This window comes from Hypomesus nipponensis, chromosome 16 (assembly GCF_054491055.1).
Source record: "Hypomesus nipponensis isolate SF chromosome 16, ASM5449105v1, whole genome shotgun sequence".
Taxonomy (NCBI): domain Eukaryota; kingdom Metazoa; phylum Chordata; class Actinopteri; order Osmeriformes; family Osmeridae; genus Hypomesus; species Hypomesus nipponensis.
In genome coordinates this window covers 6,805,321-6,826,824 of record NC_140376.1, presented here as the reverse complement: position 1 = coordinate 6,826,824, position 21,504 = coordinate 6,805,321, and the positions used below count along the sequence as shown (strand labels likewise).

Genomic DNA, 21,504 nt, shown 5'->3' with positions numbered 1-21,504 from the left:
ATAGAAGACAATGGAAAAACTCCCAGGAAAACTGAAAACACCTTCAGGAGGAGCGAATCAGCCAGATCTGCCCTCCTCCAGAGACGGTGGGTGACGGAAAGGTGTAGACTAGAGCTTGAACACTGTCAGGTCACTGTCACTGTTTAAACGCATATCCAGACTTCCAAACCAGTGCTCCGAGATGACTCTGCAGTCAGCGCTTTATAGACACAGCGGAAGGTCCCCAACATTCTCTCGACAACAGAGGACGCACACCTGAACTTAAGTTTTGCATCCTGATGAGATTTATTGACAAATGTACAATGTCATATGTTTCGTAACAAATGGCACATCACAACAAAGTAGAAAAGCATCGTTTAGACATGTAACAGTTGGCAAGATAGGTCTAGAGGTCTGTATGACCGGTTCTAAATGGTTCTGTTTATAACTTAAATCAAAAGAAATAACTGTATAACTATAAAATAGGCAGAATTTAAACGTGTGCTACAAAAAGGCTATGATTATCCACAAGGCCTAAAACGTTAGGACAGCAATACAAAAAATTAAGACAATCACTTTATACAAATGTGCAAATCAAAGGCTTCTACAAAACGTACAAAATTTTACAATTACGCTTAATGGCTGGACTCATCATTAGATGAAACAATAGACAGAGGCCGAAGAGTAAAAAATGTTACTGTCCGTCTAAAATGACATATTTACCAAGACGTTTAGAGATCTGTACGTGTTATTATCAGTTAGGATCCAGGAGAATTCCAGTCTTGTGAACATTAATTTTTTGTATCCATTTTTGGCAAGACTGGTGTGTTTGAGTGTACAGGTGCTGTGTGGTAATGGGTGACCTAATGGTTGGTTGGTGTGCTGTAATTTGGCAAAGCATCAGTTGGTTGTGTAGAGATTGTGGTTGTGTCAGTTACGTGTTTCAACGTCACCCTCCGCATGAATGAGCCATCAGAAACACTGGTCCAGCACATTCAGAAGATCAAGCTCAACATTTCAAAACATCTCTGAGGCCACCGGAGAGATGAACAGCGCAGACACCAAACGAGCGACAGGAATTTCGGAACTCTACATAACTTAACCCCTGAGACAGACACATAAAAATAAACACACGGTACAAAAACAGACACAAACATATTTCGAGAGAGAGAAAAAAAAAATTGCCAAATATGCATCTTCAAACCATGGTTCACATTCTAAGCCGACCAAGTTAAGTTGAGGAAGAAGATACAAATTTAGTTGACCAAAATTGAAGGAAGTCGGAGTCCAAGTCTAAAAATACCAGGAAGATTGTTCTGTGCACTAAAATCATGCACTTCCCAGAATGGACTCTCCAGAGTCCAAACCAGAGAAGACATTTCTAAGTTCCTCTCCAGTACCTGAGCAGCACAGCAATGCCCCCGCACAGGAAGGGCATAAAACCAGCCAACCACAGCCACGAGTCAGCCAACCAGACATAAACCAGCCAGCCAGGCACATGAACCAGTCTGTCAGGGTGCCGGCTCAATGACGGGTCTTTCCGGGGGTTGATAAAAGGAGTCATCTGCTGACTGGCTTCCTGGTTCTGGTGGCGGGGGTGGACAGGGCCAGAGCAGAACTTCCTGTGCCTGGGACAATTGCCTTGGACAAGAGACTAAGAGAAGGTTCCTCCGAGATAGCTGTCCAAGGCTGGCCAGACATTCCAGCCCCTCTCTTTCTGTCTCTCTGTCTCTCTCTCTCTCTGAGCAGTTAAGCTAGGCACGGTGGTACGGCTCAGGCCCGTCTCTACATGGGGAAGTTACACGAGACACGCCAGGAAGTGGGCAGACCAGGGCCAGCCCAAGGTGAGTCTTCCAGTCTTCCTCGTCAACCGTGGGTTATTGTTGAGGCACTCAGCTCCAGGACTCCTGTCTGTCCGTGAGGCCAGTCGGAGGAGACGACATATCTCCCCGACCCCCCCTCCCCCCGGCATTCTGCAGACTCAGAAGAGAGACGCGCGCCTGCATTCCAGACACCACCGCCGATCTGAGGAAGACAGAGGGAGAAGGAGAGAAACAAATAATGTTAGTTAGGCATGTCAAGAACTCTGAGCTGAACTCTCTGCACTCTATTCAGATCTATGAAGAAGGGACCACATGACCAGAGATTTCTGTTGAAGAATGCAGTCATGAGCAGCTTATCTATGCCCATATTACCAGGCTTACGGACATACCATTAACAATGAATAATGACAGGGAACTATTCACATCAAATCCTCCCAACAATTTGGAATTAAGCTTTCTGGTTTATGAGCTTGAGATATTTCTACATTGAGAAATACATACATTGAAATGTATCAGCTACCATTCTTATATTGTTACATTATTAACATCACAATCACATATAGTTTTTTATATCTGCCTCCATGTGTTTTTTTTTGTACAGCAGTATATTTAAATTGTGAGATACTTGAGAGATTTTTGCTGCACATATTCCTGTGTTTTGAGCCCTCAGGAGATATTCAAGATCTTTATTCAGATGGAACGTTCTGGAAGCTGTCAAGGGAGGGGGGGAACGTGAAATATGCCGAATTAGCATTTTGGAGATAGTGCCACTGTGATTTAAGAGCTCTTTCTGCCAAAATTGCGTGTTTATGAGAGAGCGAGAGCGTGCGCGCGCATGTGTGAGTGCGTCTGGATGTGTGTGTGGCCTGTTTTTACAAAGACCCTCAGAAATGTCAGTTAGACTCTGCTGGAGGCTGTTTGGGAAGCTTGGGGAGAGTTCATTAGCATAGCTGCCTGCAGCACATTATGGAAGAGTCTCTTCAGATCCACCTGCCACACCCACCCACCCACCAATAACTTAGGCTTCCCAAACAATACACTACACTATACAGTACGCTTGGGCAAGACACAGACAAAAGGATCTCCATACAGGCTCCGTTAGTTTACAATAGAACAACAACAATGGGCTCCAGACACAGTAACCTACAGCAGGGCCACTCAGGGGGAACAGTAGGCCCGGAACATGAATTGGGCTACACACACACACACACACGCGCACACACACACACACACACAGTATGTACTGTATGTGTGTGTCATGAGGCATGTTTGCTGCCGTTTTGAATCCCGTGTCCCCAGCTGAAGTAGCTGACTAGCATCGCTGCTGCTGGCTCCTGTCACTGTAACACTCCTGTTACTGCTCTCCATTACAGGAGCCTTCACGTTGCCCAACACCAGACCTCACAGCCTGGCCTTACTGGGGCACACACACACACGCACGCACGCACGCACACACACACACACACACACACACGCACACACACACAAACAGTCCCATTTCAGATAGCAAAGTCACACCTCCAACCAGAACTGCTTATTAGGGAAATGAAAAAAAATAAATAAAATTAAACCCACAACGCACCACACCTATGCTAAGCTCCAGTCGCTTGTGTCCAACAGAACCCTACTAACTAGCACCCAGGGTTAATGACTGTACTGGCATTAATCACAGCACAGACAGGCCCTTTTCTCCGGCTTCTGAATGGACATAAGAGGAAGCCATCTCTGACAGACCAACAGTCCACAGCCAATTACTGGGCGTCTCTCCGTCAGCTGTGGCCCCTTCCAACTCCTACAACAACCAGGTTCTTCAGAGCCCGATTGCGACACGCCGCGACACAAAGGCTGCCGCTGTGCCCGAACGAGCCCCCCCCCCTTCACTCCTCCGGGGCGCTAACTGACGCCATTCAGATGAATCGCCCGCGCGCGCGCCTCCTGTAAAGAACCCCGTCACGGTGGCTTATGTGCTTTTAAAAACAGTTAATCGAGTTATATTTTCCCGGTGATTATTCAACGGTTCATAAGAACCTTTTTCCGTTTTGCTCTTTTGTGTTGGCAACGCGAAGAAAAGAGCAATAAAAACTCTATTAGGTGTATGCTAATGAGGCTGCACTGAGGCCCAGAACAGGACAGATTGATTACTCTGGAGACTCGAGATGCACGTGCTTACCCCCTGTGTGTGTGTGTGTGTGTGTGTGCGCGCGCGCGTGTGTGTGTGGAGAGTACCCAGATGCTACTATAAAAGGCTCATTGAGTGTGTGTTCCTGGTGGTCTCAGAAGGCGGGCATTAATAAAACATTAGTATTGAGTGGCGAGCCTCTTTCAACCCGGTCCTCCTCCCCCCCCCCTCCCTCCCTCCCTCCCTCACACAACCTCCCCCCTCCCTCACACAACCTCCCCCCTCCCTCCTCCGCCCTCGACGGCCTCTCCTTCTGACAGCAGCTGTCTGTGGAGACACACTGCCCAGGTGGGTCCCATCACAGAGTAGAGGTCAGGACAAGGTGGTGACAACGAGCCTGGCTCTTAAGACCAAAGACTCTCTCTCTTTCTCTCGCACACTCACACGCACGAGACTACAGAAGTCAGGTCGACCACAAACCATACATTGACAAATCATTACTAATAGAGGTCGATGACACACCCTCATTCCTCCTTAAATTAGAATGAGGATGGCTGGCTTTTTAAAGGAGTCATGCCAGCTATGCAACGCCTGTGTGTGTGTGTGTGTGTGTGTGTGAGAGTGCATGTGTGCGTGTGTGTTTGAGTAAATGCTGCGAGAGAAAGAATAAGGGAATAACTGGGTGGTTTCACAACCAATACAAAACATATAAAACAACACCACCACCACCAGCAGTTGACAGGGATTCAGACGCGCTACCCCACGAGATAAGACTCCCACACACACACACGCAAGCTTTCCAGAGCGCTTGTTTCTCTGTGACCCAAGTTGAACGTTGACAGCCTTGGGAGCAGCAGAAATATTTTTAGTTGGCGCTCCTACGCTGCCAAACGGTGCAGAATACAGCCTCTACCTCTCTACTGCTCTCTCCACCCCTCCCCCTCCCTCCCTCCCTCCCTCTTTCTGTCTCATTATAGGCCAACTTCTCTCTCTCTCTCTCTCTCTCGTTCTTGTATCCATCTCTCGCTTAATTTCTCTTTGTGTCTCTCGTTCTCACATCCCTCTCTCGACCCTCCTCCTCCTTCTGTTCCTGGCATGACCCAGGGACCCAGGGACCCACAGAAAGGTCTGAGTGCTCCAGCGCCAAGCTGAGATCCACACTGGTAGAGCAAGCTGCCAGTAACCCGAGTCTTTTTCCAGGATCCAGACTGTCATTAAAACGTAAAGGCCAGAAGAGAGAGTAGTAGCAAACTGAAGTCTGTGGGCTTCGGAAAGGCTTGGGTGACTAGAGGCCTCAGCTCAGCCAGCCTGTCTGTCTCTCTCCGTCTGTCTATCCGTCTGTCTCTCCCTCTCCGTCTCCCTCTCTCTCTCTCCCTCTCCCTCCCTCTCTCTCTACCTCTCTCTCTACCTCTCTCTCTACCTCTCTCTCTACCTCTCTCTCTACCTCTCTCTCTACCTCTCTCTCTACCTCTCTCTCTACCTCTCTCTCTACCTCTCTCTCTACCTCTCTCTCTACCTCTCTCTCTACCTCTCTCTCTACCTCTCTCTCTACTTCTCAACCAGCTGTTTTCTGCAGCCCAGACAGGCCTCACACAGTCTCTCCTACTCCCACAACAAACCAAGTTAGACAACATGCTCTAATGGTAAAGACCTTAAATCGGAACCTCCATTTCCCTGAGGGAGAGGCTGCGTGTCAAGGTGTATTAATCGAGCATGGTTGCGCTCCGGTGACAGGACAGGAGATGGATGCTGGTCCCAGATTGGAGGTTTGTTTGCACAGAGGAACGACTTGGCAGGTTTGGCACTTAGGACTCAAGCTTGACAACATCCATTTCCCCGGGAGGACACAGGGCCTTCTGTGAACGCACAATCCATCTCCTCCACCTCCTCTGGGACTTGTTTAGTTATGTATGTTCCCATGTTTGGGAACACGGAGAATGAGCAAAAACAGCGTCTCCCCAAAGGAGACGGAATGATCCGGCAGCAGATGCGGTTGACTCATCGTGAGAGTTCAGGGATGTCAGCTGACAACACGCGCTGCAAATCATGTTTCTCAATCCAGCTCTCTGACAGTACAGACCCCCCACCCCAGAGGACCAAACAGGCCAACAGTCAGGAAATCTGAACTAGCTTCATGCTCAAGCCTGTGCAACATCCCCCCCCCCCCCCATCTGCCCCCCTCCCTCTGCCCCCCTCCCTACCGTACCTTCAGCCCTGTCCTGGAGGAGACTGTGTCTCAGCATTTCTCAGTGTGAGGGTGACAGAGCTGTGAGATTAGACACCTGCTGATTCCTGGAGGTTTCTACCCCCGAGGCTTGACAGCACAACTGGATCTGCTGCAGAAAAACCAGCCAGTCGAGCAGCCAGCCAGCATGGCCACCAGTCCAGCAAACTTGCCAGCCAGCTAACCCAGCCAAGCCAACCAAACCAGCATGCATGAAAAACCCAGCCAGCAAACCAAACCAGTCAGCCTGCCTGCCAAAAAAACAGCCAGTCAGGTAATCAGCCAGCCAGCTGAGCTAAGCTGCCCGCCTGTCCTGCAAGTACAGACCTGATCCCTGTGTTCCTGTTCGGGGGCAGCTCTGTAATTACCCCTCCGACATTCCTCAAGCTACGCTAGTCGGCCCGGAGCGCTCGCTCTGTTTATCCAACACCCGGCAGACGCCATAAGATCATGTGTAACCGTAACCGCTGGCAACCGTGACAACAGTCAGGGGATTTAAGTGTCCAGGTCCAGCGAACCATAACGGACCTCGGCGATTAAGGAGAGACAACCAAAACACTGACATTGTACATAGTAATACATTCATTTAGCGGATGATTTTATTCAAAGAGACATACAGTACCGGGAGGGATTTGAACCTCGAACCTGCGACTTCTTGATCTGAATTCAAATACTCTAACCACTGAGCTATAACCTCTCTGTGAGCTGAGCTGTACCCTCCCCTAACAACAGATATAGAATCATTACACTGTTTCTGTGTGGGTGAGTTCTTAGAGAACATGAATCAGAGGAGAGATCTCAGCTGCCTATCAACGGGTCTGCAGAACTACCCTGCGGTCTGCAGGGACGCACAGGGCTTCTGGCCAATAGTAGCTCCTCCACTCTAATATCCATACTCTGAGCTGGGCCTTTGTAGGGAATACAATGGAGCCAAAGCTGGACATAGGCTGTGTCTCCTGCCCGTGATTAATAACACTGCTGGGAGGATTCAGAAGAGACACATGTGGTTCTCATTCTCCACTCGCCTTTCCGTTTGACCGCCTCCATGGCTCATGAGATATACATAAGGGTTGAGCTTCCGACTAAAATCAATAGAGGAATATATTAAACCCCACTTCAACAGACCCAATAGGACCAGAGGAGTCTTGACGGTACTCACCAGTGACCGCTACCAGCCCTCGTGAGTCGCTAGGCCGAGAGGTACTTCCAGGTGCTGACGAAGGCGGTGGGGATGAGGGAGTAGGGGACGCTGGTCACGCTGTCCCAGGTGTCCGTCGAGGGGTCGTAACAGTCCAGGGTCTTACACCTCTGCGCCCCAAAGTAGCCCCCGACAACGTAGAGGCGGTTTCCGGAAGCTACCGCGTGGCAGCTGATCCTCTTGGCCGTCACGTCGCCGAACTTGGACCACTGGTACGTCTCGCTGTTGAAGCGGTAGGCCGAGCTGGCCGAGAACTCTGTGTCGCCGCCGATCACGACCACGTGGTTCCCGACGACCGCCGCCGCCGTGTAGCGCCACAGCTGCGGACACGAGGCCGGCACAGTCCACCGGTTCTGGCCCGGGTCGTAGCACTGCACCTTGGGGAGCTTGTCTCTGTTGACGCTGGTGCCCCCGAAGGCAAACAGCTTGTTCTTGGCGCCGACCACCGCCGCGTTGCTAACGCCCTCTCGGAGAGGAGCGACCAGCGTCCACTTGTTGGTCTGCGGGTCGTACTGCTCCACCTGTTTGAGGGACACGGACGGGGACGCTGGGAAGGAGCCCGCCAGGGAGGTGTGGCCCCCCACCACGTACAGGACGTGGTCGAGTTCGGCGGCCCCGTGGCCGAAGCGGGCGACCAGCATGGGCGCGGCTTTGGACCACTCGTCGTGCAGCGTGTCGTACACCCACACGTCCTTGGAGGCGCCGTTCTCGGAGCCCCGCCCCCCCGTCACGTAGACCTTGCAGCCGATGGCGCAGGCGCTGCACTCCTTGCGCGGGCTGGGGATGTCCGTCTTGGGCGTGATCTCCTTGGTCTTGTGGTCGATCACGTACACCTTGTCGCACATGAAGGTCTGGCCGCCCAGGAGGAGCAGGGCCTGGTTCACCTTGCGAGGCCGGGCGCAGAAGCCCGTGACGATGCCGTCGTTCTGCAGGAGCCTCATCTTGCAGCGCACCGCGTCCTCCACGATCTCCCGGCCCACCTTGTGGCCCATGACCAGCTCCTCCGACGCCACGTTCTTCAGCAGGTAGCTCTCGGGCAGCAGCGCCAGGCGCACGCAGCGCAGAAGCTCCGGGAGGTCGGCGCTCCGCCGCTCGCCGTCCGCCTTCACCCAGTCGATGACGGCCTCGTACGCCAGGCTCTCGTCCTCCACCTCCAGCTCCTCGCTGAAGATCAGCTCCTGGAGCTTGTCCTTGGGCAGGCTGAGGAAGTCCTCCGTGCCGTGGAGGGCGGCAAAGTTGGCCAGGCACATCCGCCAGGAGAGCTCGTAGAGCCGCTGGCACTGGTGGGCGTCCGACAGCAGCATCATGCCCAGGCAGTTGGACGGGTGCAGGTTCTTCTCCAGGAAGTCGGCCGAGGCGTCGCGGATGTCGTGGAACTGGAGCATGTCGCCGGCTTCCAGCAGCGACTCAGCGTTTTCCTCGTTGATGAGGACGCGGGCCGAGTAGGCGTAGTCCAGCAGGAGCTCCAGCACCTCCGGGTGGAGGGAGTCGTGGAAGTTGACCTCGGCGTCGCGGCTCTCCCTCAGGCCTCCGTTGAACATGGCCTCGAAGTAGCGGCTGCACGAGGCCAGCACGGCGCGGTGGCAGGGGAAGGAGCGGTTGCCGGCGCGCAGCACCACGTCGGTGAAGACGCGGCGCTTGCGGAGCAGGTTGAGCTGCGTCAGCAGGCTGTCGGCGTGGGACGTCTTGTGGAAGAGGTGGATGTTCATGGAGCCGGAGCTGGAGCGGGACTTGCGGTTCTCGTGGTTGCTCACAGACATCCTGGGACCTTCGCAAAATACAAAAAACAACAATGAATAATTCATAGGAGCCGGGTAGATTTTATCGGTTGGTACAATGGGTGGCCTGTGTGATGTAATGGGAATGGAAAAGCTGCAACAGTAGTTTGCTGCAGCTGTTAAAGTCTAAGTAACACTCTACATAATGGGCTGTACTTCCGGTCAAAAGCAAACTATAAAATATGAATGTTAGTATTGTGTTAGTATTGTGTAACATTTAAATGGTCAAGTCATGTGCCTGTGATCTGTCATTGGCTGAACATAGACAACACAGCAGCTATAAACCATGAATCTTATCAGAAGGCTTGGCGAAACAGGAAATGGACTTTGGACTCGGGCAGAGATGAAAGGAGTCCTGATAAGCGCTGTTCAGTAACAAGCGCTGATGTTATGTACACAGTCGCTTTGGCAGGTCATTTCTCAAATCAGATTGCACCTTCAAATCGAGTGCTGATTTCAAACCTCATAAGAGGTTCATTTGAGTGATTGATGGTGATGAATGTAAAAGCACCTGGGTATGTACAGAACACCCTCTTCCTTGACCTTTATCCGCATTTCAAATTTATGAATCACACGGTCAAACTTTTGCTTGGCTAGCACTCGTTTGACGGCGCCTACAGCACAGCTCTGATGATCCAGTGTAAAACCTGACACCTCCCCGAACAAGCGCTTGAAGGCCAAATGATGTGCTGTAGGAATTGTGCAATATAGAAGAAAGTATGATATGCATTTGATTAACTTCACCCTGTGTAATCGAATTACAAATCTCAATCTGCTACATAACTTCAAACATTTATCTTTCTATAAAACCATTTTATTTAAGTACGTTTGAAAATGTGACTTGTACAAAAACTATGCACAAAATAAGATGAGACTACAAAAACGTGTATTTTTTACGTATGATGCATTTATCAATTATAATTTACGGGTTTGGACAAGAAGACTGAAAGGTGAGACTTCCGAGAGGGGATCGGAATACTACAAGGCGTGAAATCTAATTCGTTCGGTGCAGTAAATGTAAACCGTGTCAAGCATGCTTGGGCTCAGTTTTCTTCCGAACTTAGCCTGGCAAACATTCACGACAACAATTGTAAGGGCTGGATCAAAGGATCGGATGTAAGCTTCAAGTAGTAACATTTCGGAAGCATCGAAGCACAAATCTTAGCGATCGATAGCCTTCTAAATCATCATCTTCCTTACCTTAAATGCTTCAACTAGCGTAGCAAAGCAGAAATCCGATAAGTCACTGATGGATGGAATTCCAACTTCTGCAGCAGTTGTTTTGTTCACACTGTCGCTAAAATGACTTTCATCTGAAGAAAACAAAATTCAAGTTGTTTTTTATATCTTAGCAAGCTTGAAAATTGGTGACCCATCTGTTTTCTTCGCGTTCGCGATCTGACAGTAAACGCGAATATTCGCTAAGTTCTTCGTAGACATTCAATTGCCAAACACGTTCTTGGAGCGTGGTGGAACCGTGAATGTTGTGCGCGCTACTCCGTGCAGTCTTGCTCCAGCTCGCTCCTCCTACTCAGCTGTGTTCCCGTGCAGTCGTGTCCAATAGTGTCTTAGACAATTACCGAGGGGGGAAAAACGGTTTATATGAGCAATTAGTGTGAATCAGCTTGGGTCCATAGATCTTTTTTTAAATGTATCGGGCATAGACAGAAATCCCAGTGGGAATTTCAGTCTAAGTCAGCGCAGTATATGTAGGCCTATCCGCTCTGAATCCTCCTTACACCCACTATCCTATTGTTATCTCGACACAATTCCCCTTAGGCTTCTAGCGGGTGGGAGATGGGTGGGTTTCGTTCAACGGTGTTGCTATAATGTACCAAACCCTATCAAACCTTTAACCATAAGGCCAGTGGTCACACAGTAAGTCACAATAACCAGCTGATGCAGAACAAGAAAAGGGCAACATTTAAGGCGTCAAATCCCATACAAAATTGTGACAAGGAAAAAAGGATAATTTTGGAATGTGCGATGCTAGAGTATCATGTAGGCTACTCAAAATTGTGACGAAATAGATTGAACTCTCTTGGACTCCACTCCCTCTTCATAAATGCAAATAGACATGATGCCATCTAGTGGTAAAAAGGAGACGTACATACGAAACTTTTCCAACACCAAGAACGGCTCATGAATTTGTTCTGAGACTTTTACTTTGAAAAAAACATGGAGACGGAAGTGCGTTTTGTCATGGATCCTTGAGGGCTGTGCAAAGGTGGCTGGACCATAAAATATCTGGACTTTAGACTTCTTAAAAACACCTGTGCTGCGCATTGGGCGTTGCCCTTGCGGGAGTAGGGTTATATCTCAACAAGTTACTTATTCAGTCGGCCAGTGACCATGGCGTTTCGTATTAAATCGGTCAGTGGTGGACCTCTTGTTTTGGATGGAGGCTTGGCAACTGAGCTGGAAGCAACAGGTTTGAAATTGCAGGTAAGGTGTCTCAAAAAAAGATGATCTATATCTGACATGTGATGATGATTTCGGATGTATTCGTTGTACCTTGGTTCAACTGTGAGTTAATGTGCAATGCAAGCTGGGCAATATACATCCTTCTGCATGTTGTTTTTGCACAGGGGGATCCTTTGTGGAGTGCAAGAATATTGCATACTAACCCACAGGCTGTAAAAGATGCTCATTCTAGGTAAGTTTAAAACCAAACCTTCGTCTGTACAGTTTGATTTTGGGCGGGTACAAGGTATAATTCAGTTGGCGAGCATCTGACTGCAGATGAAGATGTGAATCCCCATATGTTGCTTTGAATCAAAGCATCTGCTCAATGACATCTGCTGAACACGACATTACATATTTTGTAATACGCATGAACCACACATTCTTCTCATTCGTCTCGCATTTAGATTCCTCTGCAGTGGAGCAGACGTTATCACCACGGCCACTTACCAAGCTAGCATACAGGGATTTATCACACACCTGGGCATGAACTCTGAACAGGCGGGGGAACTGCTCATGTCAGGAGTATGTCTGGCCAGAGAGGCGGTGCAACAGTTCACAACAGACAACCCTTCACCTGGTGAGCTTCACTGCACAGTTAATTCCTCACCACTGAAGAAGCCCAACTCTGTGCACTGCCAAAGCGGTCTGGGTTGGCCAGGCTGTAAAAACAGCAATGACTACAGTAGGCCATATGACGCAAGGGTGTCAGTTTGGTTTGAATATCGGTAGGGACAAGCATTTTCTATAATCATATGCTAACTACCCATGCGCTGTGCCTGATTATCGGTCGGAGCATTTCTATGGCTTGCTATGACTCTGCAGCTGCTAGAGCAGGAGAACAGCTGAAGGTCAAGGAGAGAGTCTGGGTCTGTCAGCCAAACGTTCTGGTTTGTCTTCTCAGAGCGGCAGGTTCCTCTGGTGGCGGGCTCAGTCGGGCCGTACGGCGCTTATCTCCATGACGGTTCCGAGTACACCGGAGTTTACGCGGAGGAGATGAGTGTTGAGGTGAGCGGCTGGGAGACTGACAGTAACATGTTGACGTTACGATGAGACGTTAATAACAAGACAGGAGAGAGAGGGAGAGAGAGGGAGAGGGGGGGCGAGAGACGGAGAGAGGGCAAAGAAAACACTTACCCAAAGGTGATGAAGGGTAATTACAGCTGAAAGCACCTCTCCTGCCCTTACCTCCCCCCACCCCTAGGAGCTGAAAGCTTGGCATCGGCCTCAGATTCAGTGCCTGGTCGCGGCGGGGGCCGACGTGGTTGCCATGGAAACCATCCCCAGCGTCAAAGAGGCCGAGGCTCTGGTGGAGCTTCTCCGAGAGTTTCCCAACGCCGCGGCCTGGCTCTCGTTCTCCTGTAAGGTACTCGCCGCCGCCGCGGATAACAAGCTACAAGTTGCCATGACGAGGGACATGGCTGATCGTATGTCCCAATCACGTGTGTAACCGCTTCCCCTCAGGACGAGAGGTGCGTGTCCGACGGCAGACGGTTCACAGAGGCCGTCCAGATGGCCAGCAGGTCCAAGCAGGTGGTGGGCGTGGGGGTGAACTGCTGCCCTCCTGGCCTGGTCACACCCCTGCTGGCCTCGGCCGGGGCCCAGAAGACCCCAGACTTTGGCTGGGTGGCCTACCCCAACAGTGGGGAGGGGTGGGATGTGGAGTCTGGGTGAGGCTGACAGAAATCAAAATAATCTCCCATCACACCCAACCCACGTCTGGCAAGACTAGATATCAGCCTTTCTCAACCCTGGTCCTCGGGACCCCCTGGCCCACATGGTTTAGAGGTTTCCCTCTTCCGACATGCCTGGTTCAAATGAAAGCCCATTTTCTAGCTTAGCCGAAGCCTGATGAAGGCCCATTCATTTGAGTCAGCTGTGTTGGAAGAGGGAACCAGTGGGTCCCGAGGACCAGGATGGAGAAAGGCTACTGTAGACAGGACATTGATGTTCATCAGACCTTTTAACTGATTCTCACGTCAAGGTGGAGGCCTTCGGAAACCATTGTGCCCATAGCAGAGCTGTGTGTCGAGTGGATGACCCAGGGAGCGTCACTCATAGGTAAGCCATGCAGGGAGGGAAACACAGATCCATCGACGGATACGCTTATCTTCTCTGGCAGAACTGAGCGGGGGAGACGGGAAAACAAAACACGATAGACTTAGGAATCCGATAGTACTCTTCCTTGTTCACTGACCGTGTCCTGTGATCGGTTCTTCCACAGGAGGGTGTTGTCGTATTCGCCCGGCCCAAATAGCAGAGCTGCGTCAACAGCTTCAGAGGACTGGACACTCACAGGACCGCGCGGTGTGATTAAAACGATGTGGAATAAAACAGGCTGTAAACTCCATGCAGACATGCACCAGCTATATTTGACAATATGAATACAAACTTCCAACAGGCTTTTAAGGAAATTTATAGTAATATAAATGCATTTATAGTAATCTGTTGTCAATTTGTTGTCAATAAAGAATAAGAATGATGATGTATAGAAATCTTAATTTATTTATAAAACAAAAAAGGAGGCTCGACTATGGTAGATTCACTGGAAAGACACATTTACAGCAAAGATTGGGCCAGTCAGCCCTCCAGAGAGGTTTACAGTGGGGAGAGAAACCAACTACACACCAACTACAGGAGCAAGCATGCAATCCTCTCCTCCTGCATCCCGACAAGGTCGAATATACCAATATATAGAAATACATCATATCGATCCTATCATCCTGACCTCCTACTGGACGTTCGTATACAAACGTAGCATTCTGGTTCTCTCTTTCAGTGTTCTAGAACAGATTGTCTTGATATTGCACAACCCGGGTTCACAAAGGGCCAACACTGAATGTCGGCCGCTCAGTCATTAGTTTAAAAGACCTTTATACAAAAGTCACTGTACTGTATATTCTTCCCGTTTAAAAACACACGCCTTTGACTTATGTTTCCTAAACAGTAATGAATTAGGATAGTTCTTCCTTCGTTGTATATGCAACAATGTCAGACATTGAGATTAATAGTGGTTTTCTAAACACTACTAAATGATTAAAAGCAATACACTCTATAAGGACTTACGAAGTGCATGGCACTTCAGTATCATTCTATCCTGCCCCTATGTAGCGAGCCACAAAATCCATGTGCAGATAAGTAAAGTCTTGAATGCCCTGGGAATGCAACCCAAGGTTACGAGACGACCTTCCCCTCTATTTTTGGTTTACATCATGATGTGGTAGCGCGTTCGAAACCTCTTGATCTAGAAAGCGACTCAGCAGTGTGGAGAACTCGGCATCCATCCGTGACGGCCGCGACACCCAGCCGGCATCAGTCGGTGACGTCTTCTTCCAGGTCGCTCTCTGGAGAGCTCCGGTGCCGGTACTCGGTAGTGTTGGACAGGCGTTTCCACGCCACCTCCTTCTGGTTCCCCGTGCTGTGGGACCGACCCAGGCAAGACAGGTGCCTGGCCGAGGCCTTCTCCTCCGAGCCCTCCCCGGTGCTTCCCTGCGCCCTGTCGCCGCCCTGGTGGTGGAGATCGTGACGCAGGTTCTCCAGGTTCAGAGCCCAGGGTCCTAGCTTCTGCCAGTTCACCCTCTGAAAGGCCATGAGGCAGTGCAGGTTCCCTCCAATCTGCCAGAAAGGGGCATGGTTCTATTGGCATGACAACACTCAACAACAAATGACAACCTCCAAGCCTGACTTAATTTTCTGTTTTTAAACAACATGCAGTCCTTGAGTGTTTTTAGTGAACTTATACCTTTTTGGTTTTGCGACACTGTATGCCCCTCTCTGTGTGTCGGATGTCCAGGTAATCTGGGTTTTGTGTATTAAGATCTGTGACAATATCAGCCCATCTAAAACAGAAAGAAGGCCAATGACACGGCAGTTAAATAAATTCCCCAGTGTCTAAAATGTTGAATTCAAAAGTGTCCGTACTTTTTACAGTGAATAGCTGGGTGCTTCCGGCTCGGTTCCCCAATCAGAATCCAGTGCTCCGTCTCATTAATTGGCAGAGGCCCCCTGTGAAAAGACAATACATATTTAGCATTTTAAAACAAGAAATATACTAGCATGTCTTCATTAGCAGGCCAAGAAACAACAAGAACTTGCTTGTACGCCTTGGCGGCTTTGAGTGGTGTAGCTTCAAAGCCAACAGGACAGAAGTAATGGTTCTGGCAGTGGTAAATGTAAGCCATGGATTCATCCTTGAGCCCCTGGGTCAACTTCAACAGCGCTCCCTCGGCTTCAACAACAACACAGGGGTTAGTCACCTCTTCCCCTCCTAGACAGAGCGAGAGCCGAGGCTAGTTTGTGTGGCCCGCTCACCCGTTTCTCCAGCAGTCTTGTGCTTCCCGTGCGGTTTGTACAGAATGTAAGAACATCCACGGACTCGGAAGTTGTCATTGATCTGCCTGAACCATCTGTTTACAAAAAAAAAAACATTCGGCTAATTGGGATCCAGTTTCCTGATTGGGAGTAGATGGCCTGGATAGAGTTTGAGAATATCTTGGTACCTCATCAGAGTGGCGTTTCCAGTGAAAGGGCCAAACTTGATCTCCTCAAAAGGTGGCTGGAATCCCAGAATCTCCAAGGCCTCATCTTGTGAGATGGGTGGCAAGCTGCAAAAGACAAAACAGGAACGATTATAGTCTGAAGCATTTCATACATTATTAAAGCCAAACAAAACAATGACGCAAGCAGTTTACACACTGGGGAACAGTAAAGGGGCTACTCTCTTTTATACCTCCTTGAGTGCTTTAGATATAGACACCACAGGTTACTCACAGTATATCACTTGCTACAATCACAGTAGTGCTACCAACTCAGACCCTACAGGTTACCCGACAGTATGACTACAATCACAGGCCGTACCTCCCTGCTCCTAGAGTGCTGTACAGAAAGTTCCAACAGGATACCAGAGAAGAGATTCCACATGAGGTCTTGTACTGGGGGCGGCTGATGCAATACCTGGAGGAAAGAATGAGTGAAAAGCTCAGATTCCATTTCTATGATGACGCCAATGACTTGAGACGATTAATATTGGGGTACAATTGTTTTACAGTGTTGTGTATTACCGTTACATACCAGTTCCTTGACTCAGACGACCGAAATATTGTCAGAACAGATCCTTCTGCTGCGCTTTCTACATGCACTATTTGTACATTGCTTTCTATAAAAAGCAAAAGGTCTGCTGAAGGACTAAACTGTTAAATGGAAAGGAACTGTTATAACAAGCTCAGAATTACCATCTCCTGAGATCGAGAACCTTCCTCTGCTTGATGTCGTCTGGGGAGGCGCGTGAAGGAACATCCTGCAGGTTTCGGCTGGGTCTGTCTTGCGACTTCATCTTCTTAGAACCGGACTTCTTTATGTTGCCTAGAAACAACATGTGACATGAGAGATGTTGTTTTGTTGTCGTTTTATTTACATACCATCTCAGAATGTACCATCTCAGGTTTCAAAATAACGGCCAACATTCACACGTGTGTTTGTGTAGTCTGCTGTATTGGGATCAGTTCTGCCAAACCACTGTTTTCAAACTTAAATAAAAAGGTTTCAAGGTGGGGTTTGATTCTGACAGGGCCATTTCCTGATCGCTCCCTGCTTTCCTGTCTCTCAAACTGTCTTATCAATAAATAAAAAGCTGCAAAGAGGCCAGAAAATGAAAAGGCAAAGTGCTGCTGGATAACTGAACAGACAGTAATGTCCATTGTTGCTCCACGTCTCTGCTCTCTGAACAGCTCTGCTGTCGCTGGCAGAGTTAGAGTTACATCATCAATGACTGAGGCTCACAGGTCACCAGCTCTCATATACCTGGCAGCTCTCGCTTAGCACAGGAGCAGGAAAGACAAACAACAATCCTGTTCATAATGGGCATTCCTGCATTCAGTCAGGCTGTGTTATAAATGCAGCTCAAGCCACAGGGAATTGAAAAGCGAGTGCTGCTTAAAGACCTTGCTTACTTGTCCCGGTTTTCCGGGTGAGCACCGCATCAAAGTCTGTCGTGTCGATTTCCCATGCCAAAATTGTTTTCACGTTGCCGTCTGAAGACACCTCTTCCATGTCACAGTCCCCATCCACACCACCAGCCTGGCCTTTGGAGTAGTCGTCCCCAGAGTTGGACATCCCAAAGGGGGCTCGGCCGTCCGGCTGACTGGGTGGCAGCGCTTCTCTGGAGCTCCCGGAGGGCCGGTACACGGAAGCTGCCTGGTTGAGGAGGGCGTAGTCGGAGCAGACGGTGTAGAACTTCTCCCGGGAGTGAGTGACAGGGCAGGTCCAGGGCAGCTGCAGCTCAGCACTGGAGGCTCGCCGGCCCCTCAGGGCCTCCTTGCCCAGGGGGCCCAACAGGCTGTGCTCCTCCTCTCTGCTAGCGGAATGCTGGGGCATCGTGCCCGAGTCGTCGGGCACTGACTGTTTTGTTTTTTGGTCTTCTGCAGCGTTCGGCATTGAACGGAAAGCTAGGATGTTGAAAGGGAGAATTGCAGCCGGACGTTTTAGGAACGTGTGTTTACTGGCCGTCTACTCTGCAGAAGAGATACGTTGATCAACACAACAAATTGTGGAATCAAAACCCTGTTATGGTATCAATAGGTGACAACACATCAAAACGTTTGAAGGATGCAATTATTCAAGACAGCTTGGTGGCAAACAACAGATAATAACTTAATCATTATTGTTATTAAAGTGCACAGTAGTTGTCTATTAATAAGAATGTAACGTAAAGCAATTTATCCCTCACATCAAGAAACGGTTTATGGGCGGTGCACCTTTGCGTCTTTTGAGGAAGGGACGATTCGAAAGCGTTGTCTAGACCACCACTCATTATGTTAAAGCTACCAGGCATGTAAACAAAAACCGGCTAGCTAACAATAGTTACACAATTGGACTGTAATCATTTTTGCGACAACCATTACAAAAATCTGACCTGTCAGCTCGATATAAACTGGACATTGGACAGCGATGGCTTAAGGTGTAATAATAACCATCAAACATTAACGCATGTCAAAAATGTAAGGTTTTGGTATGCATGTTACACATACCTTGCAATGGCCGCTGATATCACATCGATCAAGATTGATATGAAATCCTACACATTCAACAAATGTGTATCCCGAGCACTAAATGGAGATGATGAGTTGAGTTCCTGACGGCTTGGATCTTCTTCCGCTGCACGGCATTGACTGGGCTGTACCATTCCGTAAAACAGGGGTGTACACAAATGTTTTCTCAAATTCTCGCATCACGTATTAGAGGAAAACGTTAAAAATAATTGTAAATTGTATTCCGATTTTGAATATGCTACTGTATTTATCTTTGCATTCTACCCGATGTTATACAAATCTTAAACATGACTGTTGTGCCAGCCAAGTCAATCATTATAATGTCTAAACCAATCAGAGCGTGCCATTGTAGTTATGTAGAACAAATATGATCGCCGTCTTGTGCTCTCGATCTGGAGTAAAGGCACGGTCAAGTTCAGAAGCACAGTAGAATTTCTTCTGCTAGGTGAGAAAACAAACGTAAACACATATTAAACACAATATTTTTCAGTATTTCAGTTTATGAAAACATAACTGCTATTAAGTCACAGTCACGTAAGAAGCCTAGGTTATTAGGCTATAAAGTTTCGGATTGAAGTGCAAAGTTATCTTGATTTCCTGTCAGTGGTCAATGATTGATCTATGTGCACGATTTAACTTTTTGCAACTTGACCACAACAGATCAGACACATATCTACTGTCAAAGAGTTCCCTCTCTTCTACCTCTTGGAGAAACTGATCATGACGAAGAGATTGGTGGTGATTGACACAGATTGTGGCATAGATGACGCCCAGGCGATAATGATGGCTCTGGCTGCGCCCGACGTTCATGTTCTCGGCATCACCTGCTGCTTCGGGAATACAGATGTGGAGCACGTCTGCCAGAACGTGCTACACGTGCTTTCTGTCTGTGAACGCTCTGAGGTATATCAGTGTGAACTGTAAATTAACGATTAAATAATCTGCCTAAGGCACCCCGTGGGTTGAAAATAACGTAATTCGGGGATTTGCATTGTTTAATGTTATTACACTCGTTTTATTTGACCAAGTTTTGGTGCTGGACTTGTAATGTTATTCCCCCAGATTCCGGTGTACAAAGGTTCAACAGGTCCCTTGGTTGGGGCCACCAACGCCATAACGGACCACTTTGGTACAGATGGGCTTGGGGATGTGTTAAAAGATAGAGATCCACTGTGGAAAGAGAAGATCCAGACAGAAAGCGCTGTCAACGCCTTGATCCGGCTTGTGTCTGATAACCAAAAGCAGGTAACATGAATGCCCTTCTGTGCGATTTACTCCTTCTAACCAGATACTTTAGTGTGTGGGTTCCCTCTTGTGGTCAAAATGACAATTGCACTACTTTCTTTGACTTACCGTGTTTTAGGTGTCTCTGGTAGCCCTGGGACCACTCACAAATCTGGCTCTTGCAGTCAGACTGGATCCTACATTTCCTGCAAAGCTGAAGGATTTGTTTATAATGGGAGGGAACATGGAAGGTAATCATAAACTAAAATATGTTTTATCTGTTGGGGTATGGTTCTTGAACTTTAAAATACTTTGGAATGAAAGTGTTGGAAACCTGACCTACCAGAGTGTCCTTGAATCTAGTGATCATAAGTAATGTTGTCTACTTCCATCTCCTATGGAACATGCCCTTTTGACAGTTTCATCTCGCAGGGAAAGGAAATGTGAGTCTGTGCGGAGAGTTTAACTTTGTGATGGACCCAGAATCTGCCTATGTAGTGCTGGAAGAGTATCTCTGCCCCACACACATTGCATCATGGGAATATTGCTGCAGAAATAAACTCACATGGGTAAGATAAACCGACCAGCAAGGCGATACGTCATGTGATAATATATTGTTTTTCTTGCACTTGACTAACGAATGACCCAACGAAGCATGAAAAATGCCTTAAAAGACAATCTGTGTTTTTGGAATGTTTGTTTTGGAATCGAGCAGGATTTTTTCGAGGAGCTGGTCAACCAGGACGCCCCTGCCGCACGCTTCATGAAGAGGATCACGTCCAGCTGCTGGGCCTACTCCAGGGAGGCCCTGAGGACCAAGAGGGACGTCTTCTTCGGCTCCGGCTTCGTGTCCTACGACGCCTACGCCGTCGCGGCGTGCGTCGACGGCAGCGTGGTCACGGAGAGCGTGGAGTGCGCCGTCCGTGTGGAGCTGCAGGGGGCGCTGTGCCGGGGGATGATGGCGCTGGATCAGACCGACACGCTGAAGAAGAGCCATCGCGTGTCCGTGATGAAGACGTGCGATCTGGACAAGTTTAGAAAGCTCCTCACGGCCTCCCTTAGACTGCCCTGTAGGAAGTAGTATAAGTGTTACTACCCTCTAGGAAGTAGTGATGGTTATATAAGTGTTACTATCCTCTAGGAAGTAGTGATGGTTATATAAGTGTTACTATCCTCTAGGAAGTAGTGATGGTTATATAAGTGTTACTATCCTCTAGGAAGTAGTGATGGTTATATAAGTGTTACTATCCTCTAGGAAGTAGTGATGGTTATATAAGTGTTACTATCCTCTAGGAAGTAGTGATGGTTATATAAGTGTTACTATCCTCTAGGAAGTAGTGATGGTTATATAAGTGTTACTATCCTCTAGGAAGTAGTGATGGTTATATAAGTGTTACTATCCTCTAGGAAGTAGTGATGGTTATATAAGTGTTACTATCCTCTAGGAAGTAGTGATGGTTATATAAGTGTTACTATCCTCTAGGAAGTAGTGATGGTTATATAAGTGTTACTATCCTCTAGGAAGTAGTGATGGTTATATAAGTGTTACTATCTTTTAGGAAGTAGTGATGGATATATAAACTTTTCTGGTCATATAAACTACAAATTGTTGTAGAAAGCATACAAATGTTTTTTCTTTTCTTTTGCGTT

The 21,504-nt window shown here is 48.4% G+C and overlaps 4 protein-coding genes across 9 annotated transcripts; 2 read left to right on the top strand and 2 right to left on the bottom strand.

The window, feature by feature from the left end:
* Nucleotides 1–261: 261 nt before the first annotated feature.
* On the bottom strand, nucleotides 262–11,162 carry enc3 (ectodermal-neural cortex 3). The gene is made up of 3 exons (XM_084676429.1): nucleotides 10,322–11,162; nucleotides 7,305–9,111; nucleotides 262–2,004 (listed from the first exon to the last, which is right to left on the bottom strand). The coding sequence occupies exon 2, from the start codon at nucleotides 9,101–9,103 to the stop codon at nucleotides 7,334–7,336; it is 1,770 nt and encodes a 589-aa protein (XP_084532555.1). The 5' UTR covers nucleotides 9,104–9,111; nucleotides 10,322–11,162; the 3' UTR covers nucleotides 262–2,004; nucleotides 7,305–7,333.
* A 161-nt stretch (nucleotides 11,163–11,323) lies between these two features.
* LOC146254594 (betaine-homocysteine S-methyltransferase) lies at nucleotides 11,324–14,069 on the top strand. Its single transcript, XM_084676437.1, has 8 exons — nucleotides 11,324–11,566; nucleotides 11,710–11,777; nucleotides 11,992–12,164; nucleotides 12,489–12,592; nucleotides 12,789–12,950; nucleotides 13,049–13,254; nucleotides 13,569–13,645; nucleotides 13,809–14,069. Exons 1-8 carry the CDS (start codon nucleotides 11,474–11,476, stop codon nucleotides 13,895–13,897), a joined length of 972 nt encoding a protein of 323 aa, XP_084532563.1. The 5' UTR covers nucleotides 11,324–11,473; the 3' UTR covers nucleotides 13,898–14,069.
* Nucleotides 14,067–18,741, bottom strand: LOC146254593 (basic immunoglobulin-like variable motif-containing protein). Of its 6 annotated transcripts, none has more exons than XM_084676435.1 (10): nucleotides 18,610–18,741; nucleotides 17,524–18,027; nucleotides 16,816–16,945; nucleotides 16,442–16,537; nucleotides 16,084–16,188; nucleotides 15,896–15,990; nucleotides 15,680–15,812; nucleotides 15,506–15,589; nucleotides 15,327–15,423; nucleotides 14,067–15,199 (listed from the first exon to the last, which is right to left on the bottom strand). In XM_084676435.1, exons 2-10 carry the CDS (start codon nucleotides 18,014–18,016, stop codon nucleotides 14,897–14,899), a joined length of 1,536 nt encoding a protein of 511 aa, XP_084532561.1. In that variant the 5' UTR covers nucleotides 18,017–18,027; nucleotides 18,610–18,741; the 3' UTR covers nucleotides 14,067–14,896. The 6 variants fall into 6 exon arrangements, with proteins under 6 accessions (XP_084532561.1, XP_084532558.1, XP_084532559.1 ...); XM_084676432.1 differs by having other exon boundaries at nucleotides 17,524–18,093; nucleotides 18,610–18,739; XM_084676433.1 differs by having other exon boundaries at nucleotides 17,524–18,088; nucleotides 18,610–18,737.
* A 196-nt stretch (nucleotides 18,742–18,937) lies between these two features.
* LOC146254592 (inosine-uridine preferring nucleoside hydrolase) lies at nucleotides 18,938–21,481 on the top strand. Its single transcript, XM_084676436.1, has 6 exons — nucleotides 18,938–19,075; nucleotides 19,291–19,533; nucleotides 19,693–19,875; nucleotides 19,994–20,105; nucleotides 20,287–20,423; nucleotides 20,570–21,481. Exons 2-6 carry the CDS (start codon nucleotides 19,351–19,353, stop codon nucleotides 20,933–20,935), a joined length of 981 nt encoding a protein of 326 aa, XP_084532562.1. The 5' UTR covers nucleotides 18,938–19,075; nucleotides 19,291–19,350; the 3' UTR covers nucleotides 20,936–21,481.
* The last annotated feature ends 23 nt before the right edge of the window (nucleotides 21,482–21,504 follow it).